Source organism: Balaenoptera acutorostrata, chromosome 3 (assembly GCF_949987535.1).
Source record: "Balaenoptera acutorostrata chromosome 3, mBalAcu1.1, whole genome shotgun sequence".
NCBI classification, from domain to species: Eukaryota; Metazoa; Chordata; class Mammalia; order Artiodactyla; family Balaenopteridae; genus Balaenoptera; species Balaenoptera acutorostrata.
Window position 1 is genome coordinate 131,139,999 of NC_080066.1, and position 25,272 is coordinate 131,165,270.

The 25,272-nt window shown below is 34.7% G+C and overlaps 1 protein-coding gene across 1 annotated transcript in view; it reads left to right on the forward strand.

Annotated features, from left to right (window-relative positions):
* Nucleotides 1-25,272, forward strand: part of ATL1 (atlastin GTPase 1) — an 89,122-nt gene that overhangs the window by 41,040 nt on the left and 22,810 nt on the right. The window contains exons 3-7 of the mRNA XM_007192829.3: nucleotides 9,774-10,021; nucleotides 12,033-12,167; nucleotides 12,628-12,732; nucleotides 18,065-18,115; nucleotides 20,264-20,320. Of these exons, the coding sequence (XP_007192891.2) occupies nucleotides 9,774-10,021; nucleotides 12,033-12,167; nucleotides 12,628-12,732; nucleotides 18,065-18,115; nucleotides 20,264-20,320 (596 nt within the window). The remainder of the gene's footprint in view (nucleotides 1-9,773; nucleotides 10,022-12,032; nucleotides 12,168-12,627; nucleotides 12,733-18,064; nucleotides 18,116-20,263; nucleotides 20,321-25,272) is intronic.

Genomic DNA, 25,272 nt, shown 5'->3' on the forward strand with positions numbered 1-25,272 from the left:
AAGCTACAGTGCTGGACACCCTATGCCAAACAATTAGCAAGACAGGAACACAACTCCACCCATTAGCAGAGAGCCTGCCTAAAATCATAATAAGGTCACAGACACCCCAAAACACACCACCAGATGTGGTCCTGCCCACCAGAAAGACAAGATCCAGCCTCATCCACCAAAACACAGACAGAGGCCTACACAACCCACTGAACCAATCTTAGCCACTGGGGGCAGACACCAAAAACAACGGGAACTATGAACCTGCAGCCTGCAAAAAGGAGACCCCAAACACAGTAAGTTAAGCAAAATGAGAACACAGAGAAATATGCAGCAGATGAAGGAGCAATGTAAAAACCAACCAGATCAAACAAATGAAGAGGAAATAGGCAGCCTACCTGAAAAAGAATTCAGAGTAATGATAGTAAAGATGATCCAAAATCTTGGAAATAGAATGGAGAAAAGACAAGAAACATTTAACAATGACCTAGAAGAACTAAAGAGCAAACCAACAATGATGAGCAACACAATAAATGAAATTAAAAATTCTCTGGAAGGAATCAATAGCAGAATAACTGAGGCAGAAGAACGGATAATTGACCTGGAAGATAAAATAATGGAAATAACTACCGCAGAGCAGAATAAAGAAAAAAGAATCAAAAGAATTGAGGACAGTCTCAGAGATCTCTGGGACCACATTAAATGCACCAACATTCGAATTATAGGGGTCCCAGAAGAAGAAGAGAAAAAGAAAGGGACTGAGAAAATATTTGAAGAGATTATAGTTGAAAACTTCCCTAATATGGGAAAGGAAATAGTCAATCAAGTCCAGGAAGCGCAGAGAGTCCCATACAGGATAAATCCAAGGAGAAACATGCCAAGACACATATTAATCAAACTATCAAAAATTAAATACAAAGAAAAAATATTAAAAGCAGCAAGGGAAAAACAACAAATAACATACAAGGGAATCCCCATATGGTTAACAGCTGATCTTTCAGCAGAAACTCTGCAAGCCAGAAAGGAGTGGCAGGACATATTTAAAGTGATGAAAGGGAAAAATCTACAACCAAGATTACTCTACCCAGCAAGGATCTCATTCAGATTCGACGGAGAAATTAAAACCTTTACAGGCAAGCAAAAGCTAAGAGAATTCAGCACCACCAAACCAGCTTTATAACAAATGCTAAAGGAACTTCTCTAGGCAGGAAACACAAGAGAAGGAAAAGACCTACAATAACAAACCCAAAACAATTAAGAAAATGGTAATAGGAACATACATATCAATAACTACCTTAAATGTAAATGGATTAAATGCTCCAACCAAAAGACATAGACTGGCTGAATGGATACAAAAACAAGACCTGTATATATGCTGTCTACAAGAGACCCACTTCAGACCTAGGAACACATACAGTCTGAAAGTGAGGGGATGGAAAAAGATATCCCATGCAAATGGGAATCAAAAGAAAGCTGGAGTAGCAATTCTCATATCAGAAAAAACAGACTTTAAAATAAAGACTATTACAAGAGACAAAGAAGGACACTACATAATGATCAAGGGATCAATCCAAGAAGAAGATATAACAATTGTAAATATTTATGCACCCAACATAGGAGCCACCTCAGTACATAAGGCAAATGCTAACAGCCATAAAAGGGGAAATTGACAGTAACACAATCATAGTGGGGGACTTTAACACCCCTCTTTCCCTAGTGCACAGATCATCCAAAATGAAAATAAGTAAGGAAACACAAGCTTTAAATGATACATTAAACAAGATGGACTTAATTGATATTTATAGGACGATCCAAAAACAACAGAATACACTTTCTTCTCAAGTGCTCATGGAACATTCTCCAGGATAGATCATATCTTGGGTCACAAATCAAGCCTTGGTAAATTTAAGAAAATTGAAATCATGTCAAGTACCTTTTCCAACCATAACGCTCGGAGACTAGATATCAATTACAGGAAAGAATCTGTAAAAAATACAAACACATGCAAGCTAAACAATACACTACTAAATAACCAAGAGATCACTGAAGAAATCAAAGAGGAAATCAAAAAATACCAGGAAACAAATGACAGTGAAAACACAATGACCCAAACATATGGGATGCAGCAAAAGAAGTTCTAAGAGGGAAGTTTATAGCAAGACAATGCTACCTCAAGAAACAAGAAATACCTGAAATAAACAAACTAACCTTATACCTAAAGCAATTGAGAAAGAACAAAAAACCCCCAAAGTTAGCAGAAGGAAAGAAATCATAAGATCAGATCAGAAATAAATGAAAAAGAAATGAAGGAAATGATAGCAAAGATCAATTAAATTAAAAGATGGTTCTTTGAGAAGATAAGCAAAATTGATTAACCATTAGCCAGACTCATCAAGAAAAAAAGGGAGGAGACTCAAATCAATAGAATTAGAAATGAAAAAGGAGAAGTAACAACTGACACTGCAGAAATACAAAGGATCATGAGAGATTACTACAAGTAACTATATGCCAATAAAATGGACAACGTGGAAGAAAAATGGACAAATTCTTAGAAAAGCACAACCTTCCAAGACTGAAACAGGAAGAAATAGAAAATATAAACAGACCAATCACAAGCACTGAAATTGAAACTGTGATTAAAAGTCTTGCAACAAACAAAAGACCAGGACCAGATGGCTTCACAGGCAAATTCTATCAAGCATTTAGAGAAGAACTAACACCTATCCTTCTCAAACTCTTCCAAAATATAGCAGAGGGAAGAACACTCCCAAACTCATTCTACGAGGCCACCATTACCCTGATACCAAAACCAGACAAAGATGTCACAAAAAAAGAAAACTACAGGCCAATATCACTGATGAACATAGATGCAAAAATCCTCAACAAAATACTAGCAAACAGAGTCGAACAACACATTAAAATGATCATACACCATGATCAAGTGGGGTTTATCCCAGGAATGCAAGGATTCTTCAATATATGCAAATCAATCAATGTGATACAACATATTAACAAATTGAAGGAGAAAAACCAAATGATGATCTCAATAGTTGCAGAAAAAGCTTTCGACAAAATTCAACACCCATTTATGATAAAAACCCTCCAGAAAGTAGGCATAGAGGGAACTTTCCTCAACATAATAAAGACCATATATGACAAACCCATAGCCAACATCATTCTCAATGGTGAAAAACTGAAACCGTTTCCACTAAGATCAGGAACAAGACAAGGCTGCCCACTCTCACCACTATTATTCAACATAGTTTTGGAAGTGTTAGCCACAGCAATCAGAGAAGAAAAAGAAATAAAAGGAATCCAAATTGGAAAAGAAGAAGTAAAGCTGTGACTGTTTGCAGATGACATGATACTATACATAGAGAATCCTAAAGACTCTACCAGAAAACTACTAGAGCTAATCAATGAGTCTGGTAGAGTTGCAGGATACAAAATTAATGCACAGAAATCTCTTACATTCCTATACACTAGTGATGAAAACTCTGAAAGAGAAATTAAGGGAACACTCCCATTTACCATTGCAACAAACTGAATAAAATACCTAGGAATAAACCTACCTAAGGAGACAAAAGACCTGTATCCAGAAAACTATAAGACACTGATGAAAGAAATTAAAGATGATACAAACAGATGGAGAGATACACCGTGTGCTTGGATTGGAAGAATCAACATTGTGAAAATGACTATACTACCCAAAGCAATCTACAGATTCAATGCAATCCCTATCAAATTACCAATGGCATTTTTCACAGAACTAGAACAAAAAATTTCACAATTTGTATGGAAACACAAAAGACCCCAAATAGCCAAAGCAATCTTGAGAAAGAAAAATGGAGCTGGAGGAATCAGGCTCCCAGACTTCAGACTATACTACAAAGCTGCAGTAATCAAGACAGTATGGTACTGGCACAAAAACAGAAATATAGATCAATGGAACAGGATAGAAAGTCCAGAGATAAACCCATGCACATATGGTCACCTTATTTTTGATAAAGGAGGCAAGAATATACAATGGAGAAAAGACAGCCTGTTCAATAAGTGGTGCTGGGAAAACTGGACAGCTACATGTAAAAGAATGAAATTAGAACACTCCCTAACACCATACACAAAAGTAAACTCAAAATGGATTAAAGACCTAAATGTAAGGCCAGACACTATAAAACTCTTAGAGGAAAACATAGGCAGAACACTCTATGACATAAATCACAGCAAGATCCTTTTTGACCCACCTCCTAGAGTAAGGGAAATAAAAACAAAAATAAACAAATGGGACCTAATGAAACTTAAAAGCTTTTGCACAGCAAAGGAAACCATAGACAAGACAGAAAGACAACCCTCAGAATGGGAGAAAATATTTGCAAATGAAGCAACTGACAAAGGATTAATCTCCAAAATTTACAAGCAGCTCTTGCAGCTCAATATCAAAAAAACAAACAACCCAATCCAAAAATGGGTGGAAGACCTAAATAGACATTTCTCCAAAGAAGATATACAGATTGCCAACAAACACATGAAAGGATGCTCAACATCACTAATCATTAGAGAAATGCAGATCAAAACTACAATGAGGTATCACCTCACACCAGTCAGAATGGCCATCATCAAAAAATCTACAAACAATAAATGCTGGAGAGGGTGTGGAGAAAAGGGAACCCTCCTACACTGTTGGTGGGAATGTAAATTGATACAGCCACTATGGAGAACAGTGTGGAGGTTCCTTAAAAAACTAAAAATAGAACTACCATATGACCCAGTAATCCCACTACTGGGCATATACCCTGAGAAAACCATAATTCAAAAAGAGTCATGTACCACAATGTTCATTGCAGCTCTATTTACAATAGCCAGGATGTGGAAGCAACTTAAGCGTCCATCGACAGATGAATGGATAAAGAAGATGTGGCACATATATACAATGGAATATTACTCAGCCATAAAAAGAAACGAAATTGAGTTATTTGTAGTGAGGTGGATGGACCTAGAGTCTGTCAGACAGAGTGAAGTAAGTCAGAAAGAGAAAAGCAAATACCATATGCTAACACATAAATATGGAATCTAAAAAAAAAATGCTCTGAAGAACCTAGGGGTAGGATAGGAATAAAGACACAGACGTAGAGAATGGACTTGAGTCCATGGAGAGGGAGAAGGGTAAGCTGGGACGAAGTGAGAGAGTGACATGGACATATATACACTACCAAATGTAAAGTAGATAGTGGGAAGCAGCTGCATAGCACAGGGAGATCAGCTTGGTGCTTTGTGACCACCTAGAGGGGTAGAATAGGGATGATGGGAGGGAGACGCAAGAGGGAGGAAGTATGGGTATATATGTATATGTATAGCTGATTCACTTTGTTATAAAGCAGTAACTAACACACCATTGTAAAGCTGTTATACTCCAATAAAGATGTTAAAAAAATATGTTAAAAAAAAAGAAAAAAAGTTGAGAGGTCAGAAACAAAGTCTCTCTTTGTCTCCCTGTCTCTTTCTGGGTCCGTGTTTGTGTGTGTGTGTGTGTGTGTGTGTGTGTGTGTGTGTAACTCTTAACTATGATGTGGCAGACCACTAGAGGGAAAAAGTGGCTTTGTTAAATAGAAATCTGAAAATTTTGTTACTCATATTGAAAAAATCAAGTTGGAATTCTATCTCACCTCTTATACAGTTAGCAGCTCCTGGTTGATTAAGGATCTAAATATCAAAAGCAAAACTTTAAAACTAGAACAATATATATGAATGTCTTTCATGCTTTTGTAAAGAATAATTTCTTAAACATGACATACAAAGTGCTAATGATAAAATAATTAATAAAATCTATTATGTCAAAATTAATAATTGCTGTTCATCAGTAACAGCTTAAGAAAAGTGAAATGACAAGCTCTAAACCAAAGGATTTTTGCTATACACATAACTAACAAAGGTCTAGCATTCAAAATATATAGAGAACCACTATAAATCATTAAGAAAAAGACAATCTAATAGAAAAAAATGAACAAAAGGCATGTGCTCACTTCATTAGCGTTTAGAGAAATGTACATCAAGACTATAGTGAGATACCACTTACTCATTTTATACCTATCCAATTGACAAAAATTTAAAAGTCAGACAAAACCAAGTGTTGGAAAGAATGTGAGTCAATAGACTGTCTAATAAACTGCTGGGAGAATTTGCTACAGCCACTTAGGAAAAATTTCTGAACACGTTGTGAAGTTGAATATTTGAAAAAAATTACAACCCAGAAATTCCATTCAGAGTACCTCTTGCATATATGTAGTTAGCTACAAGCAATCTTAGAGAATTATTTCAGTCTGTAGAAAGTTGTGATCTAGTTTTCAGCTCTGAAGATGTTTTTCTATCCAAAATATTATGTCTAGGCAGCCTCCCTGATTCACATCAGTTGTATATGCAGATTAAAACTACACCATAGGTAAGGAGGTTCATCAAAGAATGTGTGTTGTTGTCCTCAGAAAGAACCTTTTACTGAGGCTGAAATAAGATGGGTAAGTAATGCTGGAATAAAATATGAATAGGTAATAAATAATAGCAGTATTAGGTGGTCACCATTATTAGGTACGTAATATTTATCAAGCTCTTTGGTCTTCAGTTAATGAATATTACTTCATTTAATCATCACAAAGCCTCAGATGTAGGTACCATTCTTTTATTTACTTATTTATTTATGGCTGCATTGGGTCTTCGTTGCTGTGCGCAGGCTTTCTCTAGTTGCGGTGAGCGGGAGCTACTCTTCGTTGAAGAGCACGGGCTTCTCATTGCAGTGGCTTCTCTTGTTGCGAAGCACGAGCTCTAGGTGTGCGGGCTTCAGTAGGTGTGGCTTGCAGGCTTCAGAGCACAGGCTCAGTAGTTGTGGCACAGAGGCTTAGTTGCTCCACGGCATGTGAGATCTTCCTGGACCAGGGGATCGAACCCATGTCCCCTGCATTGGCAGACAGATTCTCAACCACTGCACCACCAGGGAAGTCCCGTAGGTACCATTCTTAATCTCATTTTTCAGATGGAAGATGGTGAGTCATTGAGAGGTGAAATAAATTCCACAACTTCTTATATGTGTAAGTTGTGAAGCTGGGATTTAAACAAAGACTCTCTTGACTCCAGCATCTGTGATATGGCAATATAGAAGCTATTGTCTGTTGGATGTAAAATCAATTTTTCTTAACTTTGCAGAGAGGACAACTCTGATTCATGGCTAACGCAGTGGTTTTGTTGTCTCCAGATGCTTCATACTGTTGCTCAGAAAGTAATGGTGTATGTCTATCTCCACTAATGAAAAACTAAAATTATGTGTTAGATTTGTAATATTTCAGTAGCATTATCTTACAGATGAACAGCAATATATGTAGTTATCAATGTGATATATGTGTATACATACATCAATATGATCTGAAAACTCATTTAAAATTATGCTGAGAGATATAACTGCCTTGTTTTTCTCTAGATGTGAGACTTCTTATCAAATAGACATAATGAAGAATGTCTAGTTAAATATGTTTTCAAAAATTTGGATGAAAGGTTATTTAAGAGCCCAGTTTACTTCAAAATTAATATTATTAAGGGTTGATTTGGGGCTAGGTCATATATATGATCTGAGGAATTAATTGATGTATGTTTTGACTTTCTGTTCTTTTGATAGAAAGCAAATGAGCCCATTTATGTGTTGTCCAAAAGTTACTTGATTTCCACCTAAAGAGGCAGAATATTATAGTGGAAAGTTCTGAGATGAAAGTTTAATTACCTGGGATCTAAACCCAAATTGACAGTTACTATGTGAACTCTAGTGGGTGTGATCTTGGGAAAGTTACTTAATCCAGTTAGTTCTTCCTCATGTGTCAAAAATACAGATAATAATAAATACTTTGCTACAATATTGAAAGCAATAAATAAATAACACAAGAAAGCATCCATGGTAGATTGCCTGATATAGAAATTGCATTTATTTTCCTTGGGCAAAGTCAGTTACATATTTGGCTTTAGTTTTGTAAATCTTAATAATGCTAATAGCATATACCAATACATATACCAGCCAGTGTTCTAAGTGTGTTACATGCATATATTAATTCATAACAACTTTATGAGGTAGACACAAAGAGATTAAACAACTTATCTAAGGTTACTCAGCTAAGAAATGGGGAAGTCTTGATTGGAATCTCAGCAGTCTGGTTCCAGAGCCTGTGTTTTTAACCACTACACTATACTGCCTTTCTAGAGGAAGGGGTTGTAGGGTGTATCAGTTATTTATTGCCTGTTATGTTGCATAATAAATAGTCACAAAACCTCAGGGGCATAGAACAATAGTATTTATTGGTCACATGTTGAAATGGTTGTTAGGCAAATGTGTTGATCTTGGCTGGGCTCCCTCATGTGGCTGGGGGTTGGCTTGCTATGGGCCTTGGCTGGACCTGGACAGTTTGCCTCTGCTCCAAGTGTCTCTCATCCTGCAGCAGACTAGTCTGGGAATATTCTCATGATGAATGGCAGAGACAAAAGAGCAAAATGGAAACACACAAGTGCTTTTTCAAGTCTCTGCTGTGTCATGTCTGCTAAAACAAATTACATGGCTGACCCCGGAGTCAAAGTGGGAAGACATTACAAAGTTACATTAAAAAGGTTATGGATATAGGAATGTGTCACTTGACACATTGAAGTTGTTTTGTAATATACTGCAAATGCCAAGGTCTAGGGTTCTAAAATTCTTGTACATTAGGGATGATTTCTAAAAGAAGACCTCTGTCAGAAACAGTATTTCTGACAATTAAATAGAAAACTCTGAAAACACGCACATGTGAACACACACATACATGCACACACATACACAAACACATAAATTTATAGAAAATAGGCAGAAACTTCTTCCAGGAATACTTAGTTCAGTTTATAATCCCAAGGTAGTGATGGTGATGATGATGATAATAGCTAACCTTTATGAGCTTGCTGTGTGCCAAGCACTGTTCTCAACACTTCACATATAGTAACTCCCTTAATCTTTCCAACAACCCTATTAAATAGGTACTATTAATAGTTTCTGTTTTACAGGTAGAGAAACTGAGAGATTTAGTAATTTCCCAGAGTCACAAACCTTTTTTATAAGATCACACAAAGTAACTTTTGAAAAGCTTCTTATTTTTTTTTTTATTGAATTATATCCAGACCTCTTTTCCATAGATTTGAAGGTCTTCTGTAATCTGGCCCTACCCAATTTAATTATCTGTAACTTCCATTGCTAGAAAATATAATTTTAGACAATTAAGAGTCTAGGATTTTGTAGATGGGTTGCATGCATTGGAGGGAGCTGAACTGGGTGCTTTAGAGATTTATTCCAGTTTCAAGAATATGTTATTCTGAGTCCCTCTGTGTATTTCCTCATATGCATGTTCAGCTTTAAAAAGTGTTGCAAGGATCTTTCATGTGAATAACTAAACTTATTTCTAAGGGATTAAGTGTAAACTAAGGCTATTTTATTCTTCTCCAAAAGTGGAGTCCTTTGCTTTGATTTTTTTTTTTCTTACTCAGCAAACAGAGATCTCTGTACTGATTTAGAGCTTTCTTAAAAATAAAATTCTGTTTGATTTGGCCACTTGATCAGAAAGACCAGATGTAAGTCTTTCAGAGATATGGTGTAAATGACATCAATATATGTCAATGAAATGAACATTTCTAATTCCACTGTGCTCCTGTTTCAGATGTTTGAATGTTGAGAGGTACATATCCATTTCCTGTGTTTTGAGATCATTTGCTGAATAAATTCTTATTTTATTCAATAGGCGGCTTTTCAGAAAAGGGGTGTGAATGGAGCTCTGAAGAGGAAGAGCCAGTGAAAAAGGCAGGACCAGTCCAAGTCCTCATTGTCAGAGATGACCATTCCTTTGAATTAGATGAAACTGCACTAAATCAGATCCTTCTCTCAGAGGCTATCAGGGACAAGGAGGTCGTTGCTGTATCTGTTGCTGGAGCATTTAGAAAAGGAAAATCATTCCTGATGGACTTCATGTTGAGATACATGTATAAGCAGGTAGGGAAGAGGTGCTTTGAAAAGTTTTCTGATTTCTGTGCTTTCATGACTTTGTGTTTTTATTTAGTAGTAGTGTCCAATATTTCCATTATTATGTTCCCTAAAGATGAACTAGTTTAAAAATGCTATCGTGTAACCATTCCAACTTTGGTGCTTTCGGCACCAAACTATATAGGCCACTTTTGTCTGAAGCCACTTTGCTACATTTCCCTTAGAACGTAACTTATTTTTTAAGCTCTTTTGAAAATAGACAAGTACAGTGATATGGTTATAAACTTTACATGTTAAATAGTGTTTAAAATGTCAAATAACTTTTGTCATAATTTTTATTATAATCATCTCCCCCCCCAACATTTACTATGACATTTTTCATGCATGCAGCAGATTTAAAAGAATTTTACAGTAGACACCTGGATATGCACTACCTAGATTCTACCATTAACATTAATATTCTTGCTTTATCACATGTGTCTCCAGCTATTCTTCCCTGTTTCAATCCATTGCTCCATCTTATTTTTTGGTTCATTTCAAAGTAAATTGTTGACTTCAGTATGCTTCCCTATAAATATTTCAATATACATCATTATTATATATTTCAGTATTTATTTAGTTTTTTTCTTTTGTTGTAAAATTTACATATAGTTACATGCACCAATCTGAAGTGTACATTTGCTTTTTTTGGAAAATGTAAATACCTGGGTAGCCCCAAAACCTATCAAGTGTATCTTGCTGTTATCCCACAAAGTTCTGTTATCTTTTCCCGCTCAGTCTCACCCTTAACCCACCCCCAAAGGCAACCAACAGTGTCATAACATTTGAGACAATAGTGTGGCATAGAAAGGAGACTTTAAGGGGCCTAGGATCAACCAAAAGCAGAAGAATAAATAGTAGATTAGAGTTGGGGAACAGAAGGTTAGGAGTAGAGAGCATACCAGTATTTTTTTTCTACACTTTTACCCTTAGTAATTCGGATGCCAATATGGATGTTGAGGCAGAATAGACATACTACCCAAAGAAACTTTGTGTTATGCATTTATATCATAATTATCCATTTTAGATTGATCTTTTATAGGTAGGGTATTTTTGAACAACTTGGTAATGTTAACTTTAACATCTTCTATCTCTACCCTCAGTCCAAACAAGTCAAGAACAGAACAACCAAAATACTTCCAGGCTTTGAAAGCAAACAAAATTCTTACCACTTTCTATTTCTATCATACCAACATTAGTACACTACTTAACGTAGGTGGGAAAATTGAGTGAACAAAATTAGTATACTTTCCATTCTTTGGGATTATATAGCTTTAGGCATATTCATAATTTTAACTGTGCGATATATGTTAGAATGAAATACTCAATAACACTTGTCATGTTGCTTATGTTAAATAGCATTTGCTCAGATTAAAGTGTAACAGATTTGTTTTTTTTTTTAACTAGGTGCTTCTCCTCCTGCTGTTCGCTCCCTCCTCCCCCAACAGCAAAACATTTGTGTATATTATTATTGTATATATCCTGACATAATATGCTCTCTTATACCTTTATTTCTTTGTTTCTGGAATGCCCTCCCTGAGTTTGCTCACCTGGAAAATTCCTAAACATCCTTCAAGTCTTAGCTCTAATATCACTTCTCCTATGAAGTCTTAACTGACCAAGAGTTAGTTGTTTCTTTTCCTGTGCTTCCATTTATATCTAATATACACGCCCATTTTGGCATGCATATAGTGCCTCATAATGGTTTGTTAGCACGTCTGTCCCCCTGTTAGGCTGTGAGCTTCCTCTTTTCTGGAATGATATCTTTGTATCCCCAGGATGTAGCATAAAATGTGACAGATGGTTGCTCCTTCATAATTATTTTTTGGATGAGTAAATAAAGTAAGTGTATCAATATAATAGATGTGCATACGTTGTTTGCTTTTGTCTAGAGTTGGAGAGGGATACAAACTGGTATGGATGAGTGGAAGAACCTGTACTACATATCTAGTTCAATATCATAGACTTTCTTAATTTATAGGAATCAGTTGATTGGGTTGGAGATTACAATGAACCATTGACTGGCTTCTCATGGAGAGGTGGATCTGAACGAGAGACCACAGGAATCCAGATATGGAGTGAAGTCTTCCTTATCAATAAACCTGACGGTAAAAAGGTATGGTGTGAACTTCTTAAAGAAAATTGAGTTTTCACTTGCCAACAGTTACCACTTTTCAGGGTCCTCCAAAATGCTCTTTTGAAAACTAATTTTGACCATTTGAAGTTTAAAAGGGAAGTGGGTAGCGTCCTATTTCATGTTCCCAGTTTCCCTTTATACTGATCACAGTAGGCAAAATCATAGGGACAATAGAACAGCAGATCAGCTAGCTAATATCTATATTTTGTTTCAGTGCTATTTCTGTTATGTTGGATTACCAGTGAAAATTAATCATTACAGTAGTCAGCAGCTAATTAATATTTTTATTTTCTGTGGCATTCATGGCACATGTGAAAAATTACCTATTAAGTATTCATTGCTAATGGTTTGCTTTAGTTCTTATGGTGTTAACTTTGTAGTAACCCTAATACCCTGCATGTTCTATAAAATATCAATAATGTACTCTACTTGCCTATAGGTTGCAGTGCTATTGATGGATACTCAGGGAACCTTTGATAGTCAGTCAACTTTGAGAGATTCGGCCACAGTATTTGCCCTTAGCACAATGATCAGCTCAATACAGGTATGGAATAAAATAAATCCATTTTGATGGATGTTTCTTTAAATAAAAATTATGAATATATGTATTTCTATATACATGTGGTAGTGAGACAAACAACAGAAATGGTAAATTATATAATATTATTTGACTCAATTGGCATACCAGTTCTTATGATTTCCTTAAGAGTGGAATTGTTTTATTACTGTAATCTAATTTCTGATCAGTTTTCAAATTGCCTGCTTTAGTCAGAAAATGTTATATTATCTTATTGATAATTTTTTCTATTTCAAGCCTACAGTAAAGTCAATAATATTAAATCTTAAAATGTATGTAGATGCACTGAGACTACCTATTATTAGTTACAGTTAATGAAGTAAGATTTATAAATGCAAATTTTGTTTTACATAGCCAGTAGAAACATTTCTAAATGTAAAAACATTTATATATGTTCACAACTTTTTACAGTATCTTAATGTGCATTTAGGAAAGTAAATGTCTTTCTTTCCTTTTTTCTCTCTCTTTTTTAAGTATTGTTTTTGAAGTTATTGTGTGCTTTATAAGTTGTCCTGAAAGTCCTTGAGGGTTTTACTATGATCACAGAACACATAGCATAAAAATTTTAAGACAATTTTTAGATTTTCTATTCACTGGAAAGAGCAAGAAGAGACAGTAACCAAGAAGCAGACCATCAAAGAAAGGTAAAATAGTTTTAAAAGGTAGGAAAGGCAAAGTAGTTAGGATGAGTAAGTCAAAGCTGAAATTATAAGTATGTGGGGAGAATGGAACTAGTGAACCGGCAACCAGGGCATTATGTGTAGTTAGGACAATGAAAGGATGGATAGAAGGAAGACTGAATTTTTTTGTAAAGGACTTTAAAATAAGTCATGATTATAACCTATGATTGCCTAGCTTTTTAAAAAAATTATTATATAAGTTTCAGGTGTATAGCATTATAGTTCAACATCTGTATACAGTGATCACCACCACAAGTCTAGTTACTACCCATCACTATAAAGTTACCCCCTTCATCCATTTTGCCCAGCCCTCACCCCCCCTTCTCCCCAGGTAAACACTAATCTGATCTCTATGAGTTCATTTTTATTTTATTTTCTTTGTTCATTTTGGTTTTGTTTTTAGATTCCACTTATGAGTAAAATCACATGGTATTTGTCTTTATCCATGTGACCTATTTCACTTAGCATAATACCATCAAGGTCCATCCATGTTGTCACAAAGTCTGGATTTCCTTCTTTTCTATGGCCAAGTAGTATTCCAGTGTGTGTTTTGTGTGTGTGTGTGTGTTACATCTTCATTATCCATTCATCCATTGTTGGATGCTAAAGGTGTTTCCATATCTTGGCTGTTGTAAATAATGATGCATTGAACATAGGGGTGCATATATCCTTTTGAATATTGTTTTCATGCTCTTCAGGTAAATACCCAGATGTGGAATTGCTGGGTCATATGGTAGTTCTGTTCTTAACTTTTTGAAGAATCTCCATACTGTTTTCCCTAGTGGCTGCACAAATTAACAATCCCACCAACAGTGTATGAGGGTTCCCTTTTCTCCACATCCTCTCCAACATGTATTATTTCTTATCTTTTCAATAATAGCCATTCTAACAGGTGGGAGGTGGTATCTCATTGTGGTTTGTTTTGCATTTCCCTGATAATTAATGATGTTGAACATCTTTTCTTGTGCCTGTTGGCCATCTGTATGTCTTCTTTTGAAAAATGTCTATTCAGATCCTCTGCCCATTTTTTAATTGGGTTGTTTGTTTTTTTGATGCTGAGTTGTATGAGTTCTTTATATATTTTGGATATTAGCCCCTTATTGGATATATGATTTGCAAATATCTTCTCCCATTCAGTAGGTTGCCTTTACGTTTTAATGATGGTTTGCTTCACTCTGCAAAAGCTTTTCGGTTGATACAGTCCCATTTGTTTATTTTAGCTTTTGTTTCCCTTGCCTTTCAAATCAGATCCACAAAAGCATCACTAAGACAGATGCCAGTGAGGTTACCACCTATGTTTTCTTCTAGGAATTTTATGGTTTCAGGTCTTACATTCAAGTCTTTAATCCACTTTGAGTTAATTTTTGTGTATGGTGTAAGATAGTGGTCTTGTTTCATTCTTTTGCTTGTGGCTGTCCAGTTTTACCAGCACCATTTATTGAAGAGACTGTCCTTTCTCCTTTTTGTATGTTCTTTGCTCCTTTATCATAGATTACTTGTCCATATATGTATAGGTTTATTTCTGGGTTTTCAATTCCATTCCATTTATTTATGTGTCTTTTTTGTGCCAGTACCATGCTATTTTGATTACTATAGCTTTGTAGTAAAGTTTAAAATCAGGGAGTGTGATACCTCCAGCCTTGTTCTTCTTTCTCAAGATTGTTTTGACTATTCAAGGGCTTCTTTGATTCCATTAAAATGTTAGAATTATTTGTTCTAGTTCTGTAAAGTATGCATTTGGCATTTTAATAGGGATTTCATTGAATCTATAGATTGCTTCGGGTAGTATGGACATTTTAACAATATTAAATCCATGAGTACTGAATATCTTTCCATTTTTTGGTGTCTTCTTTAACTTTTTATCAGTGGTGTATAGTTTTCAGTGTACCGGTTTTTCATCTCCTTGGTTAACTCTACTCCTAGGTATTTTATTCTTATTGATGCAATTGTAAATGGAATTGTTTTCTTAATTTCCTTTTCGGATAGTTTATTATTAGTATATAGAAATGCCATGGGTTTCTATGTATTGATTTTGTATCCCATGACTTTACTGGGATAAAAAAACTTTACAACAGTTTTTTTTGTTGTTGTTAGAGTCTTTAGGGCTTTCTATATATAGTATCATGAAATAGCAAACAGTGACAGTTTTACTTCTTTTCCAGTGTAGATGCCATTTATTTTTCTTGCCTAATTGCTGTAGCTAGGACTTCAAACACAATGTTGAATAAAAGTGGCAAGAGTGGGCATCCTTGTTTCGTTCCTGATCTTAGAGAAAAAGCTTTCAGCCTTTTGCCTTGAGTATGATGTTAGCTCTAGGTTTGTCATATATAACCTTTGTTGTGTTGAGGTACATTTCCTCTATATCCACTTTGTTGAGAGTTTTTATCGTAAATGGAAGAATTTTGTCAGATGGTTTTTCTGCATCTATTGAGATGATCGTATGATTTTTAACCTTCATTTTCTCAATGTGATATGTTGTGTTGGAATGATTTGTGGATGTTAAATCATCATTATATCCCTGGAATAAATCCCACATAATTATGGTGTATGACCCTTTTAATGTATTGTTGGATTCAGTTTGCTGATATTTTGTTGAGGATTTTTGTACCTATATTCATCAGGGATATTGGCCTGTAGTTTCCTTTTTTGTGGTGTCCTTCTCTGGTTTTGGTATCAGGATAACGCTGGCTTCGTAAGATGTGTTTGGAAGATTTTCCTCCTCTTCAATTTTTTGGAATATTTTTAGAAAGCTAGGTATTAAATCTTCTTCGAATGTTTTATAGAATTTGCCAATGAAGCCATCTGGTCCTGGGCTTTTGTATGTTGGGAGATTTTTGACTCCTGTTTCAATCCCTTATTAGTAATCAGTTTATTCAGACTTTTTTTCTCTTCATGATTCAGTCTTGGAAGATTGCATGTTTCTAGAAGTTTATCCATTTCTTCTAGGTTGTCCAATTTGTTGGCATATAACTGTTCATAGTGGTCTCTTATGATCTTTTGTATTTCTGTGGTATCAATAGTAATTTCTCCTCTTTCATTTCTGATTTTATTTATTTGAACCCTCTCTCTTTTTCTCTTGGTTAGTCTAACTAATGACTTATTGATTTTATTTTTTCAACTCGCTTTTAGTTTCATTGATGTTTTCTATTTTTTTTTAGTCTCTATTTTATTTATTTCTGCTTTGATCTTTATTATTTCCTTCCTTCTACTAACTTTGGGCTTTGTTCTTTTTTCTAGTCTCTTTAGGTGTAAAGTTAGATTGTTTATTCAGGATTTTTCTTGTTTTTTTGAGGTAGGCCTATATTGTTATGAACTTCCTTCTCAAAAGCATTTTTGCCACATCTCATAGATTTTGGTATGTTGTATTTCTGCTCTCATTTATCTTTAGGTTTTTAAAAAATTTCTTCTTTGATTTCTTTGATGATCCACTGGTTATTCAGTAGCACATTGTTTAATCTCAGCATTTTTGTGGTTTTTTCCCCATTTTTTCCCCTTGTGATTGATTTCTAGTCTCATACCATTGTGGTTGGAGAAGCTGCTTGATATGATTTCATTCTTCTTTGAATTTATTAATATTTGTTTTGTGACCTAACATATAATCTGTCCTAGAGAATGTTCCATGTTCACTTGTGAAGTATGTGTATTCTGCTGCTTTTTGATGGAATGATCTTTATGTATCTATTAAGTCAATCTGATCTAATGTATTGTTTAAGTCCAGTGTTTCCTTATTGATTCTCTGTCTGGATGATCTATTCATTAATGTAGGTGTAAGACTGACTAACTTTTAAAAATATACTTCTTAATTTAATTAGCCTTTAAAATACCAACTTAATATCTAACTTCTTCATAGTCAACAGTATGTGCAATTTACACAAGTCAATTAAAACCAGATTGATTTTGCCTTTTAAATATTTATTATTTACTATTTATATTTTTCCTGGAGACATTAAATATTTTTGCTGAAAAATCTAAGTCCTTAGTATGACTATTTTTTATTATTATCTGAGAAGTGGTCTATTATTTAAATAAGTACACAGAGTATACTGTTTGTATCAGTACATAAACATATAAACATCATTAACTTTTCTTTGAAGTTACTGATATTTATCCTCCTACTTAGAAAAAAAGAATTTCACCTTAATGCTGTGATCTGTTCGTGAAGCAATAATGCATATGTTTGAGGATGTAAGCATGATATTCAGAACTTAACTTTCATGTGATGGAACTTTCTATAGACTTAAATAATTGATTGTAAAGAAGCCAACATAATTTTTCAAGACAAAATTTTATATATGGGTTATTAAGATCTAGATTATTATTATTTTGATATGCTTGTAAGAATGATTATTTTATTACTAATTGTTGAATTAGGTTCATAAAATAATTTTAATATTCTGTCTCCAAATCAGGTAGCTGCTGTATTTCTGGAAAAGTTTTATGATCATTTTACATTATTTATTGTCTCTCAGGCTTTCTTTACTCCTCTCTCAAGGTCTTATAAATATATGTGAGAGAGTTTGATTTTGTGAAATTGATATTTCAAAAAATAGAGAATAACAAAATAAGTGCTTAGTATGCTGCTAATTATTTTCTTATTTTGACTTTATTTCTTAATCAAGGTATATAACTTATCTCAAAATGTGCAGGAGGATGATCTTCAGCACCTTCAGGTAACAATATTTACAGTCTCTTTTGTATATCTGGTAATCTTTTGGGAATGTACAGCAGAACTTTAGGATTTTTGGGGGTCTTCTTGTACTTGGAAAACATAACAGTCAGAAAGATTTAAAAACATAACCAAATGGAGGTTGTCCCATTTCCAGGTTTCTAGTTCTAGCCCTGTATGATTGTATTCTTTCTAATTCAGTTTTCAAAGTCCTTTGTTTCAGTAAAGCTATTTGCTGTCAACCCTGTATATGGAAAAATATATGGCAAATTAGAGTGGAGAAAGGACCTTTGGTTTAAAAGTGACCCAAAATGTGAAGTTGAAGTCTTATGGTTAAGGATTTAATAATTGTTAGTATGATATCAGTTGTAGGCCAGATTTTTTTTCCTGTGGACCACTTTATAGCTAAGAACTATGGGGGACTACCTGATGATTACTCATAGAATTCTATTTTATATCTGAAAAAGATCTCAGTGACACCTAATTTATCCTTAATATTTTATGGATGAGAAATTTTTTTCTGAAAAAAAAAATGACTTGCCTAAACTCATGTGGCTAGTTAGTGGCAGAGTGGGAATAGAAATTTGATCATCTGGTTGGACTCGGTGCTTCTTCCACTCTCCAAGCAGCATTTAAATCTCAAATAAGTAGAAGATCAGATGTTTCCTAAAGATAGTTCACATCTCTGTCACGCTGTCTACTCTTTTTCAATTCATGTTATTCTTGGCTACATAGAAAAACCTATTGTTTCCCTGATAGTTTTCCTCTGCATATTTTATAGAAAATTTTGCTTTCAATGTATTATTTTATCTTGCCAATAAGAACCTTGTGCAGTTTAACAAATAACAAAGGATGATAATGCAGGGTGATCTGTGAGAGTGGAAATATCATTTGGAGTTCACATCTAGCATTACTCCCAAATATGTTTCTAGTACATCACACTGACCATTTATGACAAATAGGCAATATGCCAAATAATTGTTAGACGTATCTTAGAATGAATGCAATTGCTTCTTTAGGCGTGTGTCATAACCTAGCCAGTTGCTTTGTAAGTTAATGACATGGCACTGTTCAATACCAGTTTAGGATTTCTAAAAAAGGACTGATTTTGGACTTTGATATTAAGTGATCTTTTTTGAGATCATTTAAAAATTTTCCTGTAAATGACAACACCTCATCCTTCCTCAAAAAAGATTGTGAATTCAAATTATGTTAGTAAATGATTCTAATGAGAATGAGTAATGATTCTAATCCGTGGACCTGCTGCCTTTTAGACATATTCTAGACTTTCATTTAATCACTCTAATCAGATGCCTAGTTATTACCATTTGCTTTCTAGATTCCCATAGTTTTCACAGGAGAGGCAGTGTGGTACTTTGGGGGCTATTCTAAAGGGGCAAAGGAGGGGAATCCTCTGTGCCGGCATCCTTCCCCAGCTCTGAGAAGCCTCTGTGGCTTGGTACTCTTGTGTGATGAAGCGGCATTTCCTGTGTACATATGGGGAAATCCACCTGGCCAGTTTGGACGGAACTCTCACCAGAGGCCCAATCACAATCACCCCCTCAAGTCTACGTTCTCCAAAACTTTACATTTCTGGCAACACAAAATGATATGGTACCTCTCAATTGGGAGCAATAAAAAAATAAAAGAAGGTGGTGTATTTGATTCTTCACTTCTTAAACCAAATGCCTGTATGCCTTTGTAATGATCAAGACCATCGGGACATTAAATTTCCTCTGGCAACAACAGTAAATTATCCTACTTAGTTTATAGCTCTCTGGTCTAATCTATGCAAGTTTTGCTTTGAAAGGTCATTTAACATGTTTCTTTGTCCCCCATCCTCCCCACAAAAAAAGTTGTCCTACATTTTAGATATTAAAGGTGTTACCTTTAAAATGGAAACTTCATTTTTAAAATGTACTTTATGTCCTTAATTTTAAAATATATAATTACTGTAGCTCTGCTTTATCTAATACTTAGTTACTTAAAATGATTATTTTAATCTTAATAATATAGTATTATGTTACAGCTAGAGAAAAAAATTAGTGGAAGAAAACCAAGAAGTAGAACTTTGCAGATACTGAAGTTTTCTCTGTGTGTGTGTGTGTGTGTGTGTGTGTGTGTGTGTGTGTGTGTGTGATTTTCCTTGTAGCTTTTCACTGAGTATGGCAGGCTGGCAATGGAGGAAACATTCCTGAAGCCATTTCAGGTGAGTGGGTATAAAATGATGATAAATTCTTATTAGAGTTTCCTGAAGATTATAACCAGGTATATTAACTGAGAGGGTCATGTTTCTTTCTCCATTCACAATAGCAAAAAAGAAAAAAGAAAAAAAGCTTTGATAGTTAACTACCAAAATCCAAAATATAAAGACCTTTATGGAGAAAATATTTTCAAAGTTTCATTAAAGATCATAAAGGAAAATTTATATAAACCAGAGAGATATAATATGATTCCAGACAGGATGATTTAATGTTGTAGAGAATTTAATTTTCCCCAAATTAATCAATAAACTCAGTGCAATTCCAATTAAAACTACAACAGGATTTTTTGAGAAATTCAACACATTTTTCTATAACTTACATGGAAAAATTAAGTTCTCTTTTGATTTGTCAGTTTTTAAAAAGAAAATCCAAATTGGGGGATTGAATACATACTGGAAAACCATAGCAATGAAAATGGTGTGATTCTGCACAGATACGAGAAAACCAGATGAAACTAAACAGAGTTCAGAAATATCCCTCTATATATGGAAACCTAGTATTCAGTAGAGGTCATGTCATAAACCAGTGGGAAATGGATGGATTAATAGCTGGGGTTTGGGAAAGCTAATTCACTTTTTGAAGAAAAAGTTGAATTTCTACTGAACACCATATGTGGAAGAGAGCTCCAATTGTATTAAAGAACTAAATATGAAATTTAAAACTATAAAGTTAATAGAATAAAATATTGGAGAATATCCTTCTGAACTGGGGTGAAGAAAGTTATTCACTAAGACCCCCCCCACTAAAAAAAAACATGTAGTGAAAAATTGATGGATATTACTATATCAGAATAAAGTATTTCTATTTATCAGGAGACTCTATAAGCAAAGTAACTGGATTGGTAGAAGATAATGACAATGTCAAAAATCAATAAGGGATTAATATATAGAATGTGCAAGGAAGTTTTGCAAATAAGACTGGGATGCCCATCAAAAACAGGCAAAGGAACCACTACACACCTATTAGAATGGCCAAATTTCAGAGCACTGACAACACCACATGCTTCACGAATGAGGATGTAGAGCAACAAGAACTCTCATAAATTTCTGGTGGGAATGCAAAATGGTACAGCCACTTTCAAAGATAGTTTGGTAACTTCTTAAAAAACTAAACCTACTCTTACCATACAATCCAATGATCGTGCTTTTTGGTATTTACCCAAAGGAGTTGAAAACTTATGTCCACATAAAATCTGCACACAGATGTTTGTAGCAGCTTTATACGTAATTGCCAAAACTTGTAAGCAACCAGGATGTCCTTCAGTAAGTGAATAGATATGTAAACTGTGGTACATCCAGACGATGGAATGTTATTCAACACGAAAGAAAAGAAATGAGCTATCAGCCACAAAAAGCCATGGAGAAATCTTAAATGCACATTACTAAACAAAAGAAATCAATCTGAGAAGGCTCCACACTGTATGATTCCAACTATATGATATTCTGGAAGAGGCAAAACCACAGAGACAATAAAGAGATCAATGGTTTTGGGGTGGGCCAAAGGTGCAGCATGAGGGGCAGAGAAATGAACAGGCAGAGCACAGAGGATTTGGGGGGCAGTGAAAATACTCTGTAAGATATTATAATGATGGATGTATGTCATTATACATTTGTCCTAACCCATAGAATGTACAACACTAAGAGTGAACCCTAAGATAAACTATGGACTTGGAGTGATTATGATGTCAGTGTAGGTTCATTCTTACTTAAAAAAATATATACCATTCTGGCGAGTGATGTTGATAGTGGGAGAGGCTATGCATGTGTCAGGGCAGGTGGTATATATATGGCAAATCTTTGTACCTTCCTCTCAGTTTTACTGCTCTAAAAGAAGGTCTTAAAAAAATCCCAAGCCATTCACAAATGATAAACTGAACTTAATAAAAAAAATTAGGCAATGGATGTATAGACAATTAACAGAAAGGAAACCTGAATGGCTGACACATTTTCTAAGGGATGTTAAGTCTTATTGATAATCAGTTAAAGATTAAAACAATGAGATACCACTTTATACTCATTCGATAGGCAAAAAAGTAGAACATGGGGATAAATATGAAATGATAGCTAGGATTTGGGTAAATGGGAACACTCAAGCCCTGTTGGTTAAAGTGCAGATTGGAACATCCATTCTGTGGAGCCGGGCAAATATATAAGGATACTCACTGTAGCACTGATAGAGTTGTAGTAGCAGGAAGTTGTAGGCAACTTAAGTGTCCATCACTAGAAGAACAGCTACGTAAAATAAGGTGAAAAGCATACTCTGAAATATTTTGCAACATCCAAAGGCAATGAACCCAAAGTATAGAGTGGCATGAGTAAAGTGTTAAAATTAATACTGAATTAAGTTGGGAAAAAGTTTGAGTTCTATAGTATGATACTATCTGTGATTTAAAAACTTCTACATATACAAAATAATATATGTTAGAGTAAGTGTAGTTGAGAGCAGACAGTTGAGGAATGGGAGTGGGAATCTGGGAAAAAATATGATAAAGTAAAACAAAAAAGGGACCTTTGCATGGAGAGATGTTGGTGTGCTGTGACTGAAGGAGTATGAATCTGTCCTCTCAGATCTGGCAAAGCAGGTTGGGAGAGGAGCTGATATAAAATGAAATAAGTCCCTGCTTACAATCTTCTCTGTGGTTTACAATACCCGTTAGACTCTGTTGTCTTTTTTAGAAATCATTCGTCATGTTGATAGCTGAAGTGTTGTATAGTGATTAGGCTATTTGCTTTGACTTTTCTCTTTTCTGAACTTGCTACCTCAGGACTCATTGACATAGATTGCGTAACTCCATAGTAAATTCTGGAAAGGAGTTTTCAGTCTTACCAGCAGATGTCACTGCTTCTTATACTTTGCTAGATAAACTAAAACCAAAAGAGACCAACCAGCGCTCTGTTGATAGATAGATGGATAGATAGGCAGGCAAACAGACCTTTGGTAAAACAAAACTAAACTAAACTAACTAACAAAAAACAACAAACTGAAAACAAACAATAGAAAAAACTTTAAGAGATCACTACTTGTTGGTAAACTGTTGGCGTTAACAAATGTCAATGAAAAGAAAAAGTTTTGACTGAGTCAACAGTGACTCCTGAACAGGTTTGGACTTATAAATCTAAGTATCTGAAATTGAAATGAGAAACTCATTAAGTAGCAAAAGTAGCTTCCAAAACTACTTTAATAATATTTAAGGGACTTCCCTGGTGACGCAGTGGTTAAGAATCCACCTGCCAATGCAGGGGACACGGGTTCGATCCTTGGTCAGGGAGGATCCCACATGCCTTGGAGCAACTAAACCCGTGCGCCACAACTACTGAGCCTGCGCTCTACAGCCCGTGCTCCACAACAAGAGAAGTCACTGCAACGAGAAGCCCGCTCACCGCAACAAAGGGTAGCCCCCGCTCGCTGCAACTAGAGAAAGCCCACGTGCAGCAACGAAGACCCAACACAGCCAAAAATAAATAAATAAATTTATTTTTAAAAATAATATTTAAAATTAAAGCAACCAAATTCAAGACAAAAATACTACACATCATGAAATTAAAAGATATAATGCAAATATACTCAAATCTCAGAACATTTAAGTTATCAGCAAAATAATTCACATTTAAATTAGAAAAAACATAGAAAAAATTCCAAAATAAAATAACTTTTAAATAAAAGTTTAATTAATTTCAGCAGTTTTTTAAGCAGGTCACTTTCTACCCTCTTCCTCTATCTGAGAAGATAGTTTTATTTATTTGGATAAAATTGTGGAGAAATTTTAAATACTGCCTGAGAAAATGAAGTGAGGGGCAATAATATTTTTAAAATAATAATTTTTACTAAAACTAAATTTAACAAATTTAAAATAGAAGACTTCTTAACTCTGAAACAGAGTGAAATTATAAATAATAAACAAGATCTGTCTCAGGCAGCAAAAGTGAGGGCAATTAGCCAAGGAAATGAATAGCTGAATTAACAGATTAATTGGATTCTTAAACCAAAAGCCAATTTATACCAAGCAAACAAAATATCTGTGCTAATTATATTTTAAAACTATATTTAAAAAAAGAGAACTAAAAGCTAAGTGAATTCAGTTTAAAAGCAATTTTGAAGTGTTAAGTTTAGCCAGTGGTGTGCTGGTTAATGTTTACAACTGGCTAGGGAAGTGGGGGAGGTGGGTCTGATTTGTAGCATTTGCTGATTTCTGTGGTGTAAATACTTTTACTGTGGCCAGTTTCAAGCTACCAACATGCTATAGCTTGTTTACAAGCCTGATTTGTAAAATTCCTCAAATTGTAATAAGTCTTCCTTGCAAGCCTATAAAAGCCAGCTGTAAACTACACTCAAGAAGTATAATCCAAATTAAGGCATAACATAGCATTCTCTGAGTGACGTTACTTATTTTCTCACTTGGTTTGTTCACTATGAGCACTTGAATCTTAAGTATAATGATCCAGCAGGAGCTACCTCATTAATACAACTATTCTTTAAAAATAACTAGGTTCTTTAGCTTCTCTACCTTAGGACGTCAAGAGGTTTGGTTGAGAATGAATACATTTCCATTAATTTAAACATGTAATACCCATACATATTTGACAAGGACTTTAGGTAATAATTTCCAATTTGCTCTAAGGACCTGGTGAAAATATCTCCTCAGGTATGGTAGGAGATATGTCTCTATTTGGGTCTATGAATTTTTCTTCCTTGGTCATAAGGCCCCACATAGCTCTACAGTGAGATGATTACATCCTTGTGTCGAAATCCTTATTACTTATTACAAAATCCTTATTAGGAGTTTTTCAGGTTGTTAGACCTTATTTGAAGTGCACTTTAAATGAACTGTTTCATTTACAGACTGTTTTTCAGTACCAAGCAAGACTGTCTTCCTCTAATGCTCTGTGCTAAATGGTCA